Genomic DNA, 18,378 nt, shown 5'->3' on the forward strand with positions numbered 1-18,378 from the left:
GAATCTGAAACATAGTAATGTATGTAAAAATACAGCATAATACAACAAATATAATACAAAATCAATCACATCTGAAATATAAATATTTATTATAATTCTTTTGTCATTTGTTCCCATTTTATGAGATAAATAAACATCCTGGAAAATTAAAGTTTTTGGTTTGAGTAATATTTAAGTGTTGGAAAAGAAAAAAATGCACATTGCTGAAGAAAAAAACCCCTTAATTATAAACCCTGAAAAACAAAAATAGTATAAACAAGATATCAGTTTGGGAGAATCCGAAGAAAATCGTAAACTGAAAAAAAAAAATTAAAACATTTTCTATCCCGAAAATATAAGTTAATTTAAGTAATGATAAGCTGCCAATACTTTTTTACCCTGAAAATATAAATTAATTTAAGTAATGATAAGTTTTCAACACTGAAATGGAAATATAAGTCCACTCTGGGTCCTCCAAAGTATTAAAGATTCAAGAAAATTATTCGAAGCATTACTCGAACCAGTTTCATAAACCACATAAATGAAAACAATTGTAAAATAGTCCATAATTACAAAGACAAAAGTCATAATTAATATAACTCTTAGTTTTATTCAATACATCTAAATAAATAAATAAAAATATATACTAGTATCAACGGGCATCAGTTTGAGAGTGAAAAATAAAGATTATTTCTGGGGGTTCATGATAAGTAAACGCTGACTCGGTGGAAAAGATTCGAAGCAATCCTCTAAACCAGGTTCATCCCACCTGAAGCCTTCTGAGCCACGTATTCCAACCACCGCAGAATAAACCTTGGAAAACTCTTTACCACCACTACCACCACCACTACCACCTATACCACCATCACTACCAACACTGCCACTAATACCACCACTACCAATACTACCACTTCCAACACAACCACCTATACCACCATTAACATCACTGCCAATACTACAAGCATCACTACCACCAATACCACCATCACTATCACTACCAGCATCACAACCACCTACGACTATGCGACCATCAATACCACTAACAACTCTACCACCTATACCACCATCACTACCACCACTACCACCAATACCAACACAACCATTAATACCATCACTACCACCATCACTACCACCATCACTATCACCATCACTACCACTATCACCACATCTACAACTATCAACAATTTCCTTCAACCTACAGCTGTTCCCTTCAACCCACAGCTGTTCCTTTCAACCTACAGCTGTTCCCGTCAACCTACAACTGTTCCCTTCAACCCACAGCTGTTCCCGTCAACCTACAACTGTTCCCTTCAACCCACAGCTGTTCCCGTCAAACTACAACTGTTCCCTTCAACCTACAGCTGTTCCCGTCAACCTACAACTGTTCCCTTCAACCTACAGCTGTTCCCTTCAACCTATAGCTGTTCCTTTCAACCCACAGCTGTTTCCTTCAACCTACAGCTGTTCCCTTCAACCTACAGCTGTTCCCTTCAACCTACAGTTGTTCCTTCAACCTACAGCTGTTCCTTTCAACCCACATCTGTTCCTTTTCAGCCTACAGCTGTTCTTTTCTAACCCACAGCTGTTCCTTTCTTCAACCTACAGCTGTTCCTTTTCAACCTACAGCTGTTCCTTCAACCTACAGCTGTTCCTTCAACCCACAGCTGTTCCTGTCAACCTACAACTGTTCCATCAACCTACAGTTGTCTTTCAACCCACAGCTGTTTTTCAACCCACAGTGTTTCCTTCAACCTACAGTGTTCCCTTCAACATACAGTTGTTCCTTCAACCCACAGCTGTTCCTGTCAACCTACGCTGTTCTTTCAACCTACAGTTGTTCCTTTCTTGTTCTTCAACCACAGCTGTTCCTTTCCAACTACACCTGTTCTTCAACCTACAGCTGTTCCTCTCAACCTACAGCTGTTCCTTCAACCTACAGCTGTTCCCTTCAACCTACAACTGTTCCTTTTCAACCCAGCTGCTCCCTTCAACCTACAACTGTTCCTTTCAACCTACAGCTGTTCCCTTCAACCTACAGCTGCTCCCTTCAACCTACACCTGTTCCTATCAACCTACAGCTGTTCTCTTCTATCTACAGCTGTCGTCTTGAGCTTGCAGCCGTTCCCTTCAACCTACAGCTGTTCTCTTCAACCAACAGTTGTTCCCTTCAACCTACAGCTGTTCCTTTCAACCCACAGCTGTTCCATTCAACCTACAGCTGTTCCCTTCAATCTATAGCTGTTCCCTTCTAGCTACAGCTGTTCTCTTCTATCTACAGCTTTTCTCTTCTATCTACAGCTGTTCTCTTCTATCTACAGCTATTTTTTTTTAACTTGCAGCTGTTCCCTTTAATCTACAGCTGTTCTCTTCAACCTACAGCGGTTCCCTTCAACTTACAGCTGTTCCCTTCAACCTACAGCTTTTCTCTTCTATCTACAGCTGTTCTCTTCTATCTACAGCTGTTTCTTTTTTAACTTGCAGCTGTTCCCTTTAACCTACAGCTGTTCCCTTCAACTTACAGCTGTTCCCTTCAACATACAGCTGTTCTCTTCTATCTACAGCTGTCTTCTTGAACTTGCAGCTGTTCCCTTCAACCTACAGCTGTTCTCTTCAACCTACAGCTGTTCCCTTCAACCTACAGCTGTTCCCTTCAACCTACAGCTGTTCCCTTCAAACTACATCTGTTCCCTTCAACCTACAGCTGTTCCCTTCAACCTACAGCTGTTCTTCTAATCTACATCTGAAAACCCCTTTTTCATCCCATGTGCTGTTCCCTTCAACCTACAGCTGTTCCCTTCAACCTACAGCTGTTTCCTTCAACCTACAGCTGTTCCTTTCAACCTACAGCTGTTCCTTTCAACCCACAGCTGTTCCCTTCAACCAACAGCTGTTCCCTTCAACCTACAGCTGTTCCCTTCAACCTACAGCTGTTCCTTTCAACCCACATCTGTTCCCTTCAGCCTACAGCTGTTCCTTTCAACCCACAGCTGTTCCTTTCAGCCTACAGCTGTTCCCTTCAACCTACAGCTGTTCTTTCTCATCTACAGCTGACTCCTTCAACTTGCAGCTGTTCCCTTCAACCTACAGCTGTTCTCTTCAACCAACAGTTGTTCCCTTCAACCTACAGCTGTTCCTTTCAACCCACAGCTGTTCCATTCAACCTACAGCTGTTCCCTTCAACCTACAGCTGTTCTCTTCTATCTACAGCTGTCGTCTTGAGCTTGCAGCCGTTCCCTTCAACCTACAGCTGTTCTCTTCAACCTACAGCTGTTCCTTTCAACCCACAGCTGTTCCCTTCAACCTACAGCTGTTCCCTTCAACCTACAGCTGTTTCCTTCAACCTACAGCTGTTCCTTTCAACCTACAGCTGTTCCTTTCAACCCACAGCTGTTCCCTTCAACCAACAGCTGTTCCCTTCAACCTACAGCTGTTCCCTTCAACCTACAGCTGTTCCTTTCAACCCACATCTGTTCTTCTTGAACCCATAGCTGTCTCCCTTCAACCTAGCTAGCTGTTCCCTTCAACCTACAGCTGTTCCCTTCAACCTACAGCTCCCATCAACCTACACTTAAATTGGAGGATGAAATCCGGATTATTCTAAACCACAATGTCTCTATGGTAAAATGTCAGACTGTGCATATGCCCAATTGCCCACGTGTTCGTGACAGGCAAATTAAACATAGTCCAGGCATTCTGGAACGCGTCAGACAATCAATGGTACGACGTGTACAGGCCTACATTGAGGCAGAAGGCAATTAACATTTCCTTTAGGTTGTAAGAAAGAGCGGTCACACTGTGAATAAATTATTACAAACCTACGGGGTTTCACCACTCTCTTCTAATACAACATCTTAAATGTATTGGAACATGGAAACTATGCAGAGTCTGACATTTTACCATAAAGACATTGTGGTTTAGAATTATCCTGGAATTCATCCTCCAATTTAATGTACTCTTTGCAAATATATATATATATATATATATATATATATATATATATATATATATATATATATATATATATATATATATGTGATATCCAGAAATTTCAGGATAATTTCAAATGCCCCGCCGTGAGTGATACTGAGCGTTCAAGGTCATCTGAGGGGAGGGAGCTGCCTGTAGCGAGAGATTCGGAACTAGGCCTATATGATATTAAATGTGATTTACCGAATTAATAATGATGCGATTCATGAAGTTAAGGGACTATTAATTTGAAATTATTATAGATCGTTTAGCAGTCTGAGTTACGGGTGTCCCAAGGAGTTATTAGTTAGGCGGTAAATATATCAATGAGACTAACGCCTTGAGAGGACACGAGGCGGTTCTCAGTCCCGGAGAGCAGTCACACAGACAAGACGTTCCCGCGTCCATCAGAAATAGTCACGTGGCCTAGTCACCTGTGGCGCTATTGCAGTATAACAAGTAAGTCTCATTCGATCTCAGACAGGGTTAGATAGGGCAGTGGTAAAGTTAACTAGAGCTAACAGTGAGTTCATTTCGGGTTTCGTCAGAACCCACTTGACTGGAGTGATTGGAGTTGACTGGAGTTGACCGAGTTGACTGCGAGAGATTGACTGCCGTTGATGATTGAGGGTGGCGATTGTCGCCATTGGACCAGTGTAGGCCTGTCACTGTTTACGGGTAAGGATCTCTGACTGCTACAACACACGGACCAGCATCAGCAGTGGGTGCCTACCACTCCGGTGCACAACCCCATCATGTCCCAGCAGCTAGTGGAAACCCTTGCTAACGGAAGTAAAGTTTCCTCAACTGCGAAGGTCTGATTGGCCCACCTCTTCCTGCCCATGACCCACTGGGAGTACACTGAGGCTATCTGAGTATATTAATGGTCACACACTGAGACCGAGTGTAGTCCTAGGAGAGATACCTAGAGGAACATTTTATCTTCCTTATTACGGTGTAGTTAACACCATTCCTCAGACTGATATTATCTTGGTGTGTAGTTTAATATTTCTAAATAATTTCGATAGTAGTGTTTTTGAATGTTTGTGCCAGTAAGTGGAACCAGAGTGATACTGTGATTTGATTCTTTTAATGCCTCTAATTGTTCTTCATATTCTGATCTCAGAACCTTGTTCCCCGAGTAGTGGTTAGGTTAGTTAGGAAGTGTACATCTGTTGAGGTGCTATAATTTTGTTGAGTCCTTAAGGCCTATTCAGTGTAGAGTATTTAATTCCTTAAATTTTATTACCATTTCTGATATATTGTTGAGTGCCCTAAGGCCTATTCATTGTAGAGTATTTAATTCCTTAAATTTTATTACCATTTCCTCAGTGACTGATATTATTCCTGAAAGCCCTAAGGCCTATTCATTGTGGAGTATTTAATTTCTTATCTTTTATTACCATTCCTGACTGATATTATTTTGTTGAAGACCTTAAGGCCTATTCATTGTGGAGTATTTAATTTCTTATTTTTAGTACCATTTCCTAAGTGACTGATATTATTTTGTTGAAGACCCTTAAGGCCTATTCATGGAGTATTTAATTTTTATTTTTAGTACCATTTCCTAAGTGACTGATATTATTTTGTGAAAGCCCCATGTGCAAACAACATTTCTTAATACTTCAAATTTATTGTTGCCTGTGTTTCTACAATTTCTATGTCATGTATAACTTTATTCCCCAGAGTAAGAGTTTAAGTTAAGAGTGCCATATTGGTGTACCATTATTTGATTGTGTTTGTAGTGTTGGAGGAATATAAGTGTCTAAATTTTACAGTGTGTCTCATTCATCCCAGTCACAGACGCTATCCTTCCACGGTCACGGACAGTTCATTTTGTGTAGTAGATTTAAGTGTTCTTGTGCTGGTTCGCGGGCGCTTTCCACTGCCTTTACCATCTATTAAATTTTAATAAACCCCAAGTCAAGTGAGAAATTAAAGTCCAGCAAATTCCGACCGGTTACATATATATATATATATATATATCAGGTTATCTCTCTCTTTCTCTCTCGCAATACACAGTCTTCTTCACTCAACCTCCTCACCATTCCCCCAACAACTCCCTCCATCAATCTCTATTTGCTCCTTTCCTCAACAATTCCTCTCTTCCCATCTTTATCCATTACCTGCCATCTCCCTCTTCTTCTGCTGTAAATTTTTCTTTCTAGCTTCTCTTCTCTTACATCTCTGTCTCTCTCCCTTTCTGCACTTTCTCCCTCTTTCCGCCGATTGTCTCTTGTTTTTTTTTCTCACCACTCAAAAATTATTTTATGTACGTGGGTCATTCGTTCTTATTTTTGAAAATTTATGTTTAACATTATTTCAGCACTGACTCAATACTGTCTAAATAATAATAATAAAAATAATAATAATAATAAAAGTAATAATAATGATAATATTAATATTAATAATTAATAATTAATAATTAATAAAAAAAAAAAATAATAATAATAATAATAATAATAATAATAATAATAATAATATTAATAATTAATCATTAATAATAATAAAATAATAATAATAATAATAATAATAATAATAATAATAATAACAGTAAGAAGAAGAAGAAGAAGAAGAAGAAGAAGAAGCCAACACACACACACACACAAAGTACCAAACACACCCCTCAGGAAGAGGTGGCAGTCAAAAGAGCCAGACGAACATAATGGATTTTAACATAACATTTGGCCGAGGTAAGTAGTGGCACTCTGGGTAGGGGAAGGTTGCACTCTGGCCGTAGGGGGAGGGTGTACTGTGAGGAAGGGGCACTCTGGCCGTGTTGGGGAAGGGAGGTGGCACCTGGACAGGGAAGGGGAGGGTGCACTCTGGCCGTTGACAGGGAAGGGGAGGTGGCACTGGCCGTGTTGACAGGGAAGGGGGAGGGTGGCACTCTGTTGTGGGGAAGGGAGGGTACCTGGTGGGGGAAGGGGGAGGGTGGCACTCTGTTGTGAAGGGGTATGGTTGTGTTGAAATGGAAGGAAGGGTGGCACTCTGGGGGGAAGGGGGGGTGGCACTTGGCGGGGGAAGGAGGTGCCTGGCTGTGTTGGAGGGAAGGAGGGTGTCACTCTGGTTTGGGAGGAAGGAGGCACCTGGCTGTGTTGGGAGGGAGAGGCACCTGGGCTGTTGGGAGGGAAGGAGGGTGGCACCTGGCTGTGTTGGGAGGAAGGAGGGTGGCACTCTGGTGCGAGGGGAGGGAAGGAGGGTGCACTGGGACTCTGGCTGTGTTGGGAGGAAGGAGGTGGCACTCTGGCTGTGTTGGGAGGGAAGGAGGGTGCACTCTGGCTGTGTTGGGAGGAAGGAGGTGGCACTCTGGCCAGTTGGGAGGGAAGGAGGCACTCTGGCTGTGTTGGGAGGGAAGGAGGGTGGCACTCTGGCTGTGTTGGGAGGGAAGGAGGGTGGCACTCTGGCTGTGTTGGAGGAAGAGGGTGGCACTCTGGCTGTGTTGGGAGGAAGGAGGGTGGCACTCTGGCTGTGTTGGGAGGGAAGGAGGGTGGCACCTGGCTGTGTTGGGAGGAAGGAGGGTGGCACCTTGGCTGTGTTGGGAGGGAAGGAGGGTGGCACTTGCTGTGTTGGGAGGGAAGAGGGTGGCACCTGGCTGTGTGTTGGGAGGGAAGGAGGTGGCACCTGGCTGTGTTGGGAGGAAGGGTGGCACTGGCTGTGTTGGAGGGAAGGAGGGTGGCACCTGGCTGTGTTGGGGAAGGAGGGTGGCACTTGGCTGTGTTGGAGAAGGAGGTGCACCTGGCTGTGTTGGGAGGGAAGGGGGTGCACTCTGGCTGTGTTGGGAGGAAGGAGGTGCACCTGGCTGTGTTGGGGAGGGAAGGAGGGCACTCTGGCTGGTGCTGGGGAGGGAAGGAGGTGGCACTCTGGCTGTGTTGGGAGGGAAGGAGGGTGGCACCTGGCTGTGTTGGGAGGGAAGGAGGGTGGCACTCTGGCTGTGTTGGAGGGAAGGAGGGTGGCACTCTGGCAAAGGAGGGCACTCTGGCTGTGTTGGGAGGGAAGGAGGGTGGCACCTGGCTGTGTGAGGGGAAGGAGGGTGGCACTCTGGCTGTGTTGGGAGGGAAGGAGGGTGGCACTCTGGCTGTGTTGGGAGGAGGAGGTGGCACTGGCTGTGTTGGGAGGGAAGGAGGGCACTTCGTGTTGGGAGGAAGGAGGGTGGCACTCTGGCTGTGTTGGGAGGAAGGAGGGTGGCACTCTGGCTGTTGGAGGGAAGGAGGGTGGCACTCTGGCTGTGTTGGGAGGGAAGGAGGGTGGCACCTGGCTGTGTTGGGAGGAAGGAGGGTGGCACTCTGGCTGTGTTGGGGGAGGAAGGAGGGCACCTGGCTGTGTTGGGGAGGAAGGAGGCACTCGCTGTTGGGAGGGAAGGAGGGGCACTGGGAGGGAAGGAGGGGGCACCTGGCTGTGGGGAGGAAGGAGGGTGCACTGGCGGGAGGGAAGGAGGTGGCATCCGGAGGAAGGAGGTGGCACCGGGAGGAAGGAGGCCTGGCTGTGTTGGGAGGGAAGGAGGGTGGCACTTGGGAGGGAAGGAGCGGGAAGGAGTGGCACTCTGGCGGGGAGGGAAGGAGGTGGCACTTGCGGGGGGAAGGAGGTACTCTGGCTGGGGAGGGAAGGAGGGTGGCACTCTGGGGGGAGGAGGGAGAGGGGGAGGAAGGAGGGCACCTGGCTGTGTTGGGGAGGAAGGAGGGTGGCACCTGGCTGTGTTGGGGAGGAAGGAGGTGGCACTCTGGCTGTGTTGAGGAAGGGGAGGAAGGAGGTGGCAGGGGAGGGAGGAGGTGGCACCGGGAGGGGAGGCCTGGCGTGAGGAAGGAGGTGGCACTCTGGGGAGGGAAGGAGGGTGGCACTCTGGCTGTGTTGGGAGGAAGGAGGTGCACTCTGGGAGGGAAGGGGTGGCCTGGCTGTGTTGGGAGGAAGGAGGGTGGCACCTGGCTGTGTTGGGGAGGAAGGAGGGTGTCACTCTGGCTGTGTTGGGGAGGCAGGAGTGTCACCTGGCTGTGTTGGGAGGGCAGGAGGTGGCACCTGGCAAGGAGGGCAGGTGTGTGAAATGGGCATCTGAGGTGGTTATAATGGTGTGTGTGTGTGTGTGTGTGTGTGTGTGTGTGTGTGTGTGTGTGTGTATTCTTACTGTCTCTCTGTTTTGTCTTTCTGTCTGTCTCTGTCTGTCAGTCTTGTCTTTCTGTCTGTCTTTATATCTTATTTTCTCTCATGTAAGTCTCTTGTGCTCTCTCTCTTGTGTCTTCCTCTGCAAGCTCTCTCTCATGTAAGTCTCTCCTCAAAGTCTCTCCCTGTAAGTCTCCTCCCTGTAAGTCTCTCCCTGTAAGTCTCCTGCAAGTCTCCTCCTCATGTAAGTCTCTCCTCACAAGTCTCTCTCCTTGTAAGTCTCTCTCTCTGTAAGTCTTCCCTTGTAAGTCTTCCCTTGTAAGTCTCTCCCTCGCAAGTCTCTCTCTGCAAGTCTCTGTAAGTCTTCCTCTCATGTAAGTCTCTTCCAAGTCTCTCTTGTAAGTCTCTCTCTCTATGTAAAGTCTCTCTCATGTAAGTCTCTCTCTCATGCAAGCTCCCCCTTGCAAGTCTCTCTCCTCTGTAAGCCCTCTCTTGTAAGCCCTCCTCTCTGTAAGTCTCTCTCTCTTCAAGTCTCTCCTCTGTAAGTCTCTCTCCTCTTAGTCTCTCAGAAGTCTCTCTCTCCTCTGGCGATTTATTGCTTCATCTCTCACCACTCTTAACCTCAATGACTCTTTATTCATTCATTCATCCATTCATCTATCTATCTATCTCTGATGTTATACGAATATGGAATAGCTGTCAAAAAATAAACAGTAAAGGAGCAAAAAATACGAGGATAACCTGAAGATGGAAGAGAGAGAGAGAGAGAGAGAGAGAGAGAGAGAGAGAGAGAGAGAGAGAGAGGAATAGAGAGAGAGAGAGAGAGAGAGAGAGAGAGAGAGAGAGAAGAGAGAGAGAGAGAGAGAGAGAGAGAGAGAGAGAGAGAGAGAGAGAGAGAGAGAGAGATGAGATAAGAGAGATAGAGAGAGAGAGAGAGAGAGAAGAGAAAGAGAGAGAGAGAGAGAGCTTACTAAAGGTCCTCTGAAAGGCCTAACAGATTAATACAAATAATAACTAATTAGTAATTAAAAACATCATGAGAATCCCCAGCTCTATACTGCGTAGATGATGGCTGAAACTGGAGTATATGTCTGAGACTGGAGTATATGTCTGAAACTGGAGTATATGTCTGAGACTGGAGTATATGTCTGAAACTGGAGTATATGTCTGAGACTGGAGTATATGTCTGAAACTTAATTGTATGTCTGAAACTGGAAATGTCTGAAACTGAAGTGTATGTCTGAAACTGGAGTATATGTCTGAAACTGGAGATAAGTGTCTGAAACTGGAGTATATGTCTGAAAGTGGAGTAAATGTCTGAAACTGAGATATGTCTGAAACTGGAGTAATGTCTGAAACTGGAGTATATGTCTGAAACTGAAAGGCGTTGAAACTTAATTGTGTGTCTGAAACTGGAGAAATGTCTGAAACTGAAGTGTATGTCTGAACTGGAGTATATGTCTGAAACTGATATGTCTGAAACTTAATTGTATGTCTGAAACTTAATTGTATGTCTGAAACTTAATTGTATGTCTGAAACTGAGTAAATGTCTGAAACTGAAGTGTATGTCTGAAACTGGAGTATATGTCTGAAACTGGAGTATGTTCGAAACTTAATTGTATGTCTGAAACTAATTGTATGTCTGAAACTGGAGTAAATGTGAAACTGAAGTGTATGTCGAAACTGGAGATATGTCTGAAACTGAGTATATGTTGAAACTTAATTGTATGTCTGAAACTTAATTGTATGTCTGGAACTTAATTGAATGTCTGAAACTGGAGTAATTGTTCGAAACTGAAGTGTATGTCTGAAACTGAGTATGTCTGAAACGGAGTATATGTCTGAAACTTAATTGTATGTCTGAAACTGGAGTAAATGTCTGAACTGAAGTGATGTTCGAAACTGGAGTATATGTTCGAAACTGGAGTATGTCTGAAACTGGAGTATATGTCTGAAAGTGGAGTAAATGTTCGGAAACTGGAGTATGTCTGAAACTTAAGTGTCTGAAACTGGAGTATATGTCTGAAACTGAGTAAATGTCTGAAACTGGAGTATATGTTCGAAACTGGAGTATGTGTTTGAAACTGGAGTATATGTCTGAAACTTAATTGTATGTCTGAAACTTAATTGTATGTCTGAACTGGAGTAAATGTCTGAAACTGAAGTGTATGTCTGAAACTGAAGTATATGTCTGAAACTGGAGGATATGTCGAAACTGAGTATATGTCTGAAAGTGGAGTAAATGTCTGAAACTGGAGTATATGTCTGAAACTTAAGTGTATGTCTGAAACTGGAGTATATGTCTGAAACTGGAGTAAATGTCTGGAAACTGGAGTATATGTCTGAAACTGGAGTATATGTCTGAAACTGGAGTATGTCTGAAACTGGAGTATATGTCTGAAACTGAAGTATATGTCTGAAACTGGAGTATATGTCTGAAACCGGAAGTCTATGTCTGAAACTGGAGTATATGTCTGAAACTTAATTATGTCTGAAACTTAATTGTATGTCTGAAACATGTATGTCTGAACTGGAGTATATGTCTGAAACTGAAGGTGTATGTCTGAAACTGGAGTATATGTCTGAAACTTAATTGTATGTCTGAAAATGGAGTAAATGTCTGAAACTGAAGTGTATGTCTGAAACTGGAGTATATGTTTGAAACTGGAGTATATGTCGAACTGGAGTATATGTCTAGAAAGTGAGTAAATGTCTGAAACTGGAGTATATGTCTGAAATTGAAGTGCATGCTGAAACGGAGTATATGTCTGAAACTTAATTGTATGTCTGAAACTGAGTAAATGTCTGAAACTGAAGTGTATGTCTGAAACTGGAGATGTGTTCGAAACTGGAGTATATGTTTGAAACTGGAGTATATGTCTGAAACTGGAGTATATGTCTGAAACTGGAGTATATGACTGAAACTGGAGAATTGTCTGAAACTGGAGTATACTATGTCTAAAACTGGAGTATATGTCTGAAACTGGAGTAAATGTCTGATACTGAGTATATGTCTGAAACTTAGTGGTGTCTGAAACTGGAGTATTTGTTTGAAACTGAAGTGTGTGTCTGAAACTGGAATATAAGTCTGAAACTGAAGTGGTGTCTGAAACTGTAGTGTATGTCTGAAACTGTAGTGTATGTCTGAAACTGGAGTATTTGTTTGAAACTGAAGTATATGTCTGAAACTGATATAAGTCTGAAACCGGAAGTGTATGTCTGAAACTGGAGTATTTGTTTGAAACTGAAGTGTATGTCTGAAACTGAAGTGTATGTCGGAAACTGGAGTATTTGTTTGAAACTGAAGTATATGTCTGAAACTGAATATAAGTCTGAAACTGAAGTGTATGTCTGAAACTGAAGTGTATGTCTGAAACTGGAGTATTTGTTTGAAACTGAAGTGTGTGTCTGAACTGGAGTATATGTCTGAAACCGGAGTATATGTCTGAAACTGGAGTATATGTCTGAAAGTGGAGTAAATGTCTGAAACTGGAGTATATGTCTGAAATTAGCGTGTCTGAAATGGAGTATATGTCTGAAACTTAATTGTATGTCTGAAACCGAGTAAATGTCTGAAACTGAAGTGTATGTCTGAAACTGGGTATATGTCTGAAACTGGAGTATATGTCTGAAACTGAGTATATGTCTGAAACTGAGTATATGTCTGAAACTGGGTATATGACTGAAACTGGAGTATATGTCTGAAACTGGGAGTATACTATTGTTCAAAACGGAGTATATGTCTGAAACTGAGTAAATGTCTGATACTGAGTATATGTTTGAAACTTAGTGTATGTCTGAAACTGGAGTATTTGTTTGAAACTGAAGTGTGTGTCCGAAACTGGAATATAAGTCTGAAACTGAAGTGTATGTCTGAAACTGCAGTATATCTGAAACTGGAGTATTTGTTTGAAACTGAAGATATGTCTGAAACTGGAATATAAGTCTGAAACTGAATTGTATGTCTGAAACTGGAGTATTTGTTTGAAACTGAAGTATATGTCTGAAACCTGGAATATAAGTCTGAAACTGAAGTGTATGTCTGAAACTGAAGTGTATGTCTGAAACTGGAGTATTTGTTTGAAATGAAGTGTATGTTTGAAACTGAAGAGTATGTCTGAAACTGGAGATTGCGAAACTGAAGTATATGTCTGAAACTGAATATAAGTCTGAAACTGAAGTGTAGTCGAAACTGGAGTATTTGTTTGAAACTGAAGTAATGTCTGAAACCTGAAGTATATGTCTGAAACTGGAATATAAGTCTGAAACTGAAGTGTATGTCTGAAACTGAAGTGTATGTCTGAAACTGGAGTATATGTCTGAAACTGGAGTAAATGTCTGAAACTGGAGTATATGTCTGAAACTTAAGTGTATGTCTGAAACTGGAGTATTTGTTTGAAACTGAAGTGTATGTCTGAAACTGGAGTATTTGTCTGAAACTGAAGAGTATGTCTGAAACTGGAATATAAGTCTGAAACTGAAGTGTATGTCTGAAACTGGAGTATTTGTTTGAAACTGAAGTGTATGTCTGAAACTGAAGTGTATGTCTGAAACTGGAGTATTTGTCTGAAACTGAAGAGTATGTCTGAAACTGGAATATAAGTCTGAAACTGAAGTGTATGTCTGAAACTGAAGTGTATGTCTGGAACTGAAATGTACTGTATGTCTGAAACTGGAGTATATGTCTGAAACTGGAGTATATGCTTGAAACTGAAGTGTATATCTGAAACTGAAGTGCATGTGTGAAAATGAAATATCTCAGACATATAAAGAAACACATTTTTTACACACATGATAAATAATAATAGTCTTTAATATTAAATTATTACAAATAATTAATTACACAGGTTGATAATTCTTATACACATGAGCACAATATATAAAATTTTTATATGCACATTGCAAAAATATATACAAGTAAAAAAAAACAATAATATATATTTTTGACTGTTAACTGATTTATATATGGAGAGGACGTCCTGTACACCTGTGTAAGACGACTGGACAAGTACCTGGGCAGACTTAACCTTGAAGTTATTATACCGAGTGAATATTATTATAATCGACATCAACCACGCAGTCCTTGACCTTTGTTGTCTTCCGAGGGTGAAAGATGAGGAAAATTATTTGTTCATCGTCTCTCTACTTCCTTCCTTCCTTCCTGCTTTCATTGCTTTCTTTCTTCATTCATCCCTTATAATTTACTCCTTACCGTCTGTCTTTCAATAACACTTTTCGTTTCTACCCTTCTCTCCTTCTTCTCTCCTCTTCTCCTATCTTTAACCTCTCCACTTCTCCCCATCACTATCTTTTACCTCTTCCTACTCCCCTTCTTCCCTTCTTTATCATCTACTTTATCTCTCCCCTTCTTCTCTCCCTCCTATATTCTTACCTTTATACGTCTCCCCAATGCCCCAACCTCTCTTCACTTCCGACCTTGTTCCTCTCCTTCTCCCTCTTTCTTCCCTCCCCCCATCCCTACTTTCTCTCTCCTCCTTCCCTCCATCTTCCCATCCTTCTCTTCCTCACTATCCATCCTTTCTCTCCCTCTCTCCCTCATCTTCCCTCCCCCCTTCGTCATCTCCCTACCTCCCTTTCTCTCCCTCCTTTCCTTCCCTCACCCTAAATACATGTACACCTTCCTCATCCTTACCTTCCACCATAAGGAAGAAGCCGTGTGGGTTCTTACGCAGGATCTGAATCGCCTTGACAGTCATCTCAGCCAGGGAAGGGTCACCTGTTGGGCCCTTGTTTCTGTCCACCTCGAAGTCCAGGTGTGAGTAGCCGAAAATACCTGTTGATGAGGAAAGGTGGTGAGGGAGGGTGGTGAGGGAGGGTGGTGAGGGAGGGTGGTGAGGGAGGGCGGTGAGGGAGGGTGGTGAGGGAGGGTGGTGAGAAATGTGTGGTGAGTGATATTTATATGGTAAAAGGGGGTGGTGATGTAGAGAGAGAGAGAGAGAGAGAGAGAGAGAGAGAGATACACACAACTAACACGAGAAAAAAACGTACGTATGTAATCTTAAATACACAGGCCAGTGAACAAGAGTGTACACACCTGCCTGTGTACATGTGCAGGTGACTGTGTGTGTGTTAGAACGTATGTACATAATAAGCTGAAGTGAAATGAAGCTTCGGAATCAGTCAGAGCTCATCTCTCATGTACAAAGGTAACGTTAAGTAGTAATGGTGTTTACTCATGAAATTGCCTAATAAGAATATTAATTACCGCTGGCTATCGCGCAGGGTTACATAAATACACACTGAATATTGACGGGGTAATATTTCTTTATCTGAATGAAATGATTGAGAAAAAAAATGTATTAAAAAGGGAAGATTCAGAGCATTCATTACATCATTACATACTTTATGCCCTTGCAACAGGTTCATGGACCGTGGGAGGGCATGATGGCCCTTGCAACAGGTTCAAGGACCATGGGTGGCTATGATGGCCCATGCAACAGGTTCCTGGGTGGGTATTATAGCCCTTGCAACTGGTTCCTGGGAGGGCATGATGGCCCTTGCAACAAATTCATGGACCATGGGTGGGTATGATGGCCCATGCAACAGGTTCCTGGGTGGGTATTATGGCCTTGCAACAAATTCATGGACCATGGGTGGATATAATGGTCCTTGTAACAGGTTCCTGGGTGGGTATTATGGCCCTTGCAACAGGTTCCTGGGTGGGTATTATGGTCCTTGCAACAGGTTCCTAGGTGGGTATTATGGCCCTTGCGCCAAGTCTTACTCATCCATCAGGCCTAATTTACCCACTGACATTCAACAGGTGTTAAATGACTCACCTAGCAGGTAGTCGGTATGCCTGGGGTCGACCTTATCAAACTGGGCCTTGTTCCAGACATATTCAGCGTTGAGGTCCCGAGTCTTCTTGTCGTGAACCCACTCATCAAGTAAGTTCCTCCCGTCCGTCCTCCTCCCGCGCTGGTTCCTCTCCTCCCGGTCATACACAGTCGTCGGGATGAGGTGCCGACGACCTCCGCCCATCAGCACCTGAAGAAAAGGAAAGATGAGGTGAGGAGTGAGAAGAGAAGGGTGGTTGGTGGGTCGAAGAGTGAAGGGGACAGGGGGTGGTGGGTAAGGGGGAAGGGGACGAGAGGGGAGGGGAGGATGAGATGGTTGGTGGGTGAGTGATGGGAGGGGAGGGGGTTGGTAGGATAGTGAGGTGGGAGGGCTGTGGGTGAGGTGGGAGAGGTGTTGGTTGGTGAGAGAGGGGAAAAGGTAGTTGGTAGGTGAGGGGTCATACAGCTCACTGGCAATGATCTTCACCTATTAAGAACTGAGGCCCAAAGAGGGGAGATGTGAAGAGGGAATAGAGGGGAGAAGGTAGGGAAAGGGGAGAAGGTAGGGAGAGGGGAGATGTGAAGAGGGAATAGAGGGGAGAAGGTAGAGAAAGGGGAGAAGGTAGGGGAGGGGAGAAGGTAGGGAGAGGGGAGATGAAGAGGGATAGAGGGGAGAAGGTAGAGAAAGGGATTGATTGATTTTGTTGCTTGCAGCGGTTACTTTATTGCTGCAATTCTACACTATCTGTGAGCGGTAGCGCAAAAGGATTACAGAGTAGGGTTTACAAAGGGTCATAATAATTAACCCCGTTGTCAGGATATTATGGCACTGAAAGTTACACAGTATTTCATTTACATTATTTGTTTAGTTCTATACATAAAGGTAACTTATTCACAAATGCGTGAGTACAGGCGTGTGAGGCAGTATGTCTGGCCTCACACTTTGTTATTCACATTTACGTGGGAGGTATTCAAGCATTGTGTATTTGGTTCTGTACATGAGAATTGATATAGTTACTAAGTGCAAAAAAGTGGATACAATCTTAATATGACGGCTATCTTGCCATTAAAGATGAAGTGTTGTGCCATTTCACACACAGTGCTTGGACCTGTCCCTAAAAGGTTCTATCTTTCACACAGTCGAGGACTTAGTAGCCATGTGTGGCCATATGTATGGCCACACACACTTTACATTTAGTTTGTTTACATCTGTTTGAGGAACATACTGCCAAAGGTACTTATATCTTAACCTTAATCTAAGCGGTTACAAACATCTTGTAATCTAGTGATCTTGTTACTTGCTCCATATACATGTTTCACTTGGATACATCTCATCATGGTACCTATGGATCGACTAGTGCCTGCTTGCACTTGTCTAAGGAGGTAGGGAGGGGAGAAGGTAGGGAGAGGGAGATGTGAAGAGGGAATAGAGGAGAAGGTAGAGAAATGGGAGAAGGTAGAGAGAGGGGAGAAGGTAGGGAGAGGGATGAAGAGGAATAGAGGGAGAAGGTAGAAAGGGGAGAAGGTAGAGAGAGGGGAGAAGGTAGGGGAGAGGGGAGAAAGGGAGAACGTAGGGAAGAGGGGAGATGAAGAGGAATAGAGGGGAGAAGGTAGAGAAAGGGGAGAAGGTAGAGAAAGGGGAGAAGGTATAGAGAGGGGAGAAGGTAGGGAGGGAGATGAAGAGGAATAGAGGGAGAAGGTAGAGAAAGGAGAAGGTAGAGGGAGAAGGTAGGGGAGAGGGGAGATGAAGAGGAATAGAGGGGAGAAGGTAGAGAAAGAGGAGAAGGAGGGGAGAAGGTAGGGGAGAGGGGAGATGGAAGAGGGAATAGAGGGAGAAGGTAGAGAAAGGAGAAGGTAGAGAGAGGGGAGAAGGTAGGGAGAGGGGAGATGTGAAGGGAATAGAGGGAGAAGGTAGAGAAAGGGAGAAAGTAGAGGGGAGATGTGAAGAGGGAATAGAGGGGAGGAGGTAGAGAAGGGGGAGAAGGTAGAGGGGAGAAGGTGGGAGAGGGGAGAAGGTAGGGAGAGGGGAGACGTAGGGGAGAGGGGAGAAGGTAGGGAGAGGGGAGAAGGTAGGGAGAGGGGAGAAGGTAGGGGAGAGGGAGAAGGTAGGGAGAGGGAGAAGGTAGGGAGAGGGGAGAAGGTAGGGAGAGGGAGAAGGTAGGAGAGGGAGAAGGGAGAGGAGAAGGTAGGGGAGAGGGGAGAAGGTAGGGAGAGGGAGAAGGAGAGAGGGAGAAGGTAGAGAAAGGAGAAGGTAGGAGAGAGGGGAGAAGGTAGGAGAGGAGAAGGTAGGGGAGATGTGAAGAGGAATAGAGGGAGGAGGTAGAGAAAGGAAAGAAGGTAGAGGGAGAAGGAGGGAGAGAGGAGAGGGAAGGTAGAAGAGAGGAGAGATGGAGAAAGAGGAGAAGGCAGGGAGGAGATGAAGAGGAAAGAGGAAGAAGGTAAGAAGGGGAGAAGGTAGGGGAGAGGTAGGGAGAAAAAAAGAGGGAATAGAGGGAGAAGGTAGAGAAAGGGGAGAAGGTAAGAGGGGAGAAGGTAGGGGAG

At 44.0% G+C, this 18,378-nt stretch overlaps 1 protein-coding gene across 2 annotated transcripts in view; it reads right to left on the minus strand.

Moving 5' to 3' along the window:
* LOC121861563 (alkaline phosphatase, tissue-nonspecific isozyme-like) overlaps positions 1–16,047 on the minus strand; it is a 65,752-nt gene extending 49,705 nt beyond the window's left edge. For both annotated transcript variants that reach the window (XM_042359447.1, XM_042359446.1), the window contains exons 1-2: positions 15,841–16,047; positions 14,694–14,834 (exon numbers count right to left, since the gene is read on the minus strand). In XM_042359447.1, coding sequence (XP_042215381.1) covers positions 14,694–14,834; positions 15,841–16,042 — 343 coding nt within the window. In that variant the 5' untranslated portion in view covers positions 16,043–16,047. The remainder of the gene's footprint in view (positions 1–14,693; positions 14,835–15,840) is intronic.
* Between the last annotated feature and the right edge of the window lie 2,331 nt (positions 16,048–18,378).

This window comes from Homarus americanus, unplaced genomic scaffold, assembly GCF_018991925.1.
Source record: "Homarus americanus isolate GMGI-L3 unplaced genomic scaffold, GMGI_Hamer_2.0 scaffold24260, whole genome shotgun sequence".
Lineage (NCBI taxonomy): Eukaryota > Metazoa > Arthropoda > Malacostraca > Decapoda > Nephropidae > Homarus > Homarus americanus.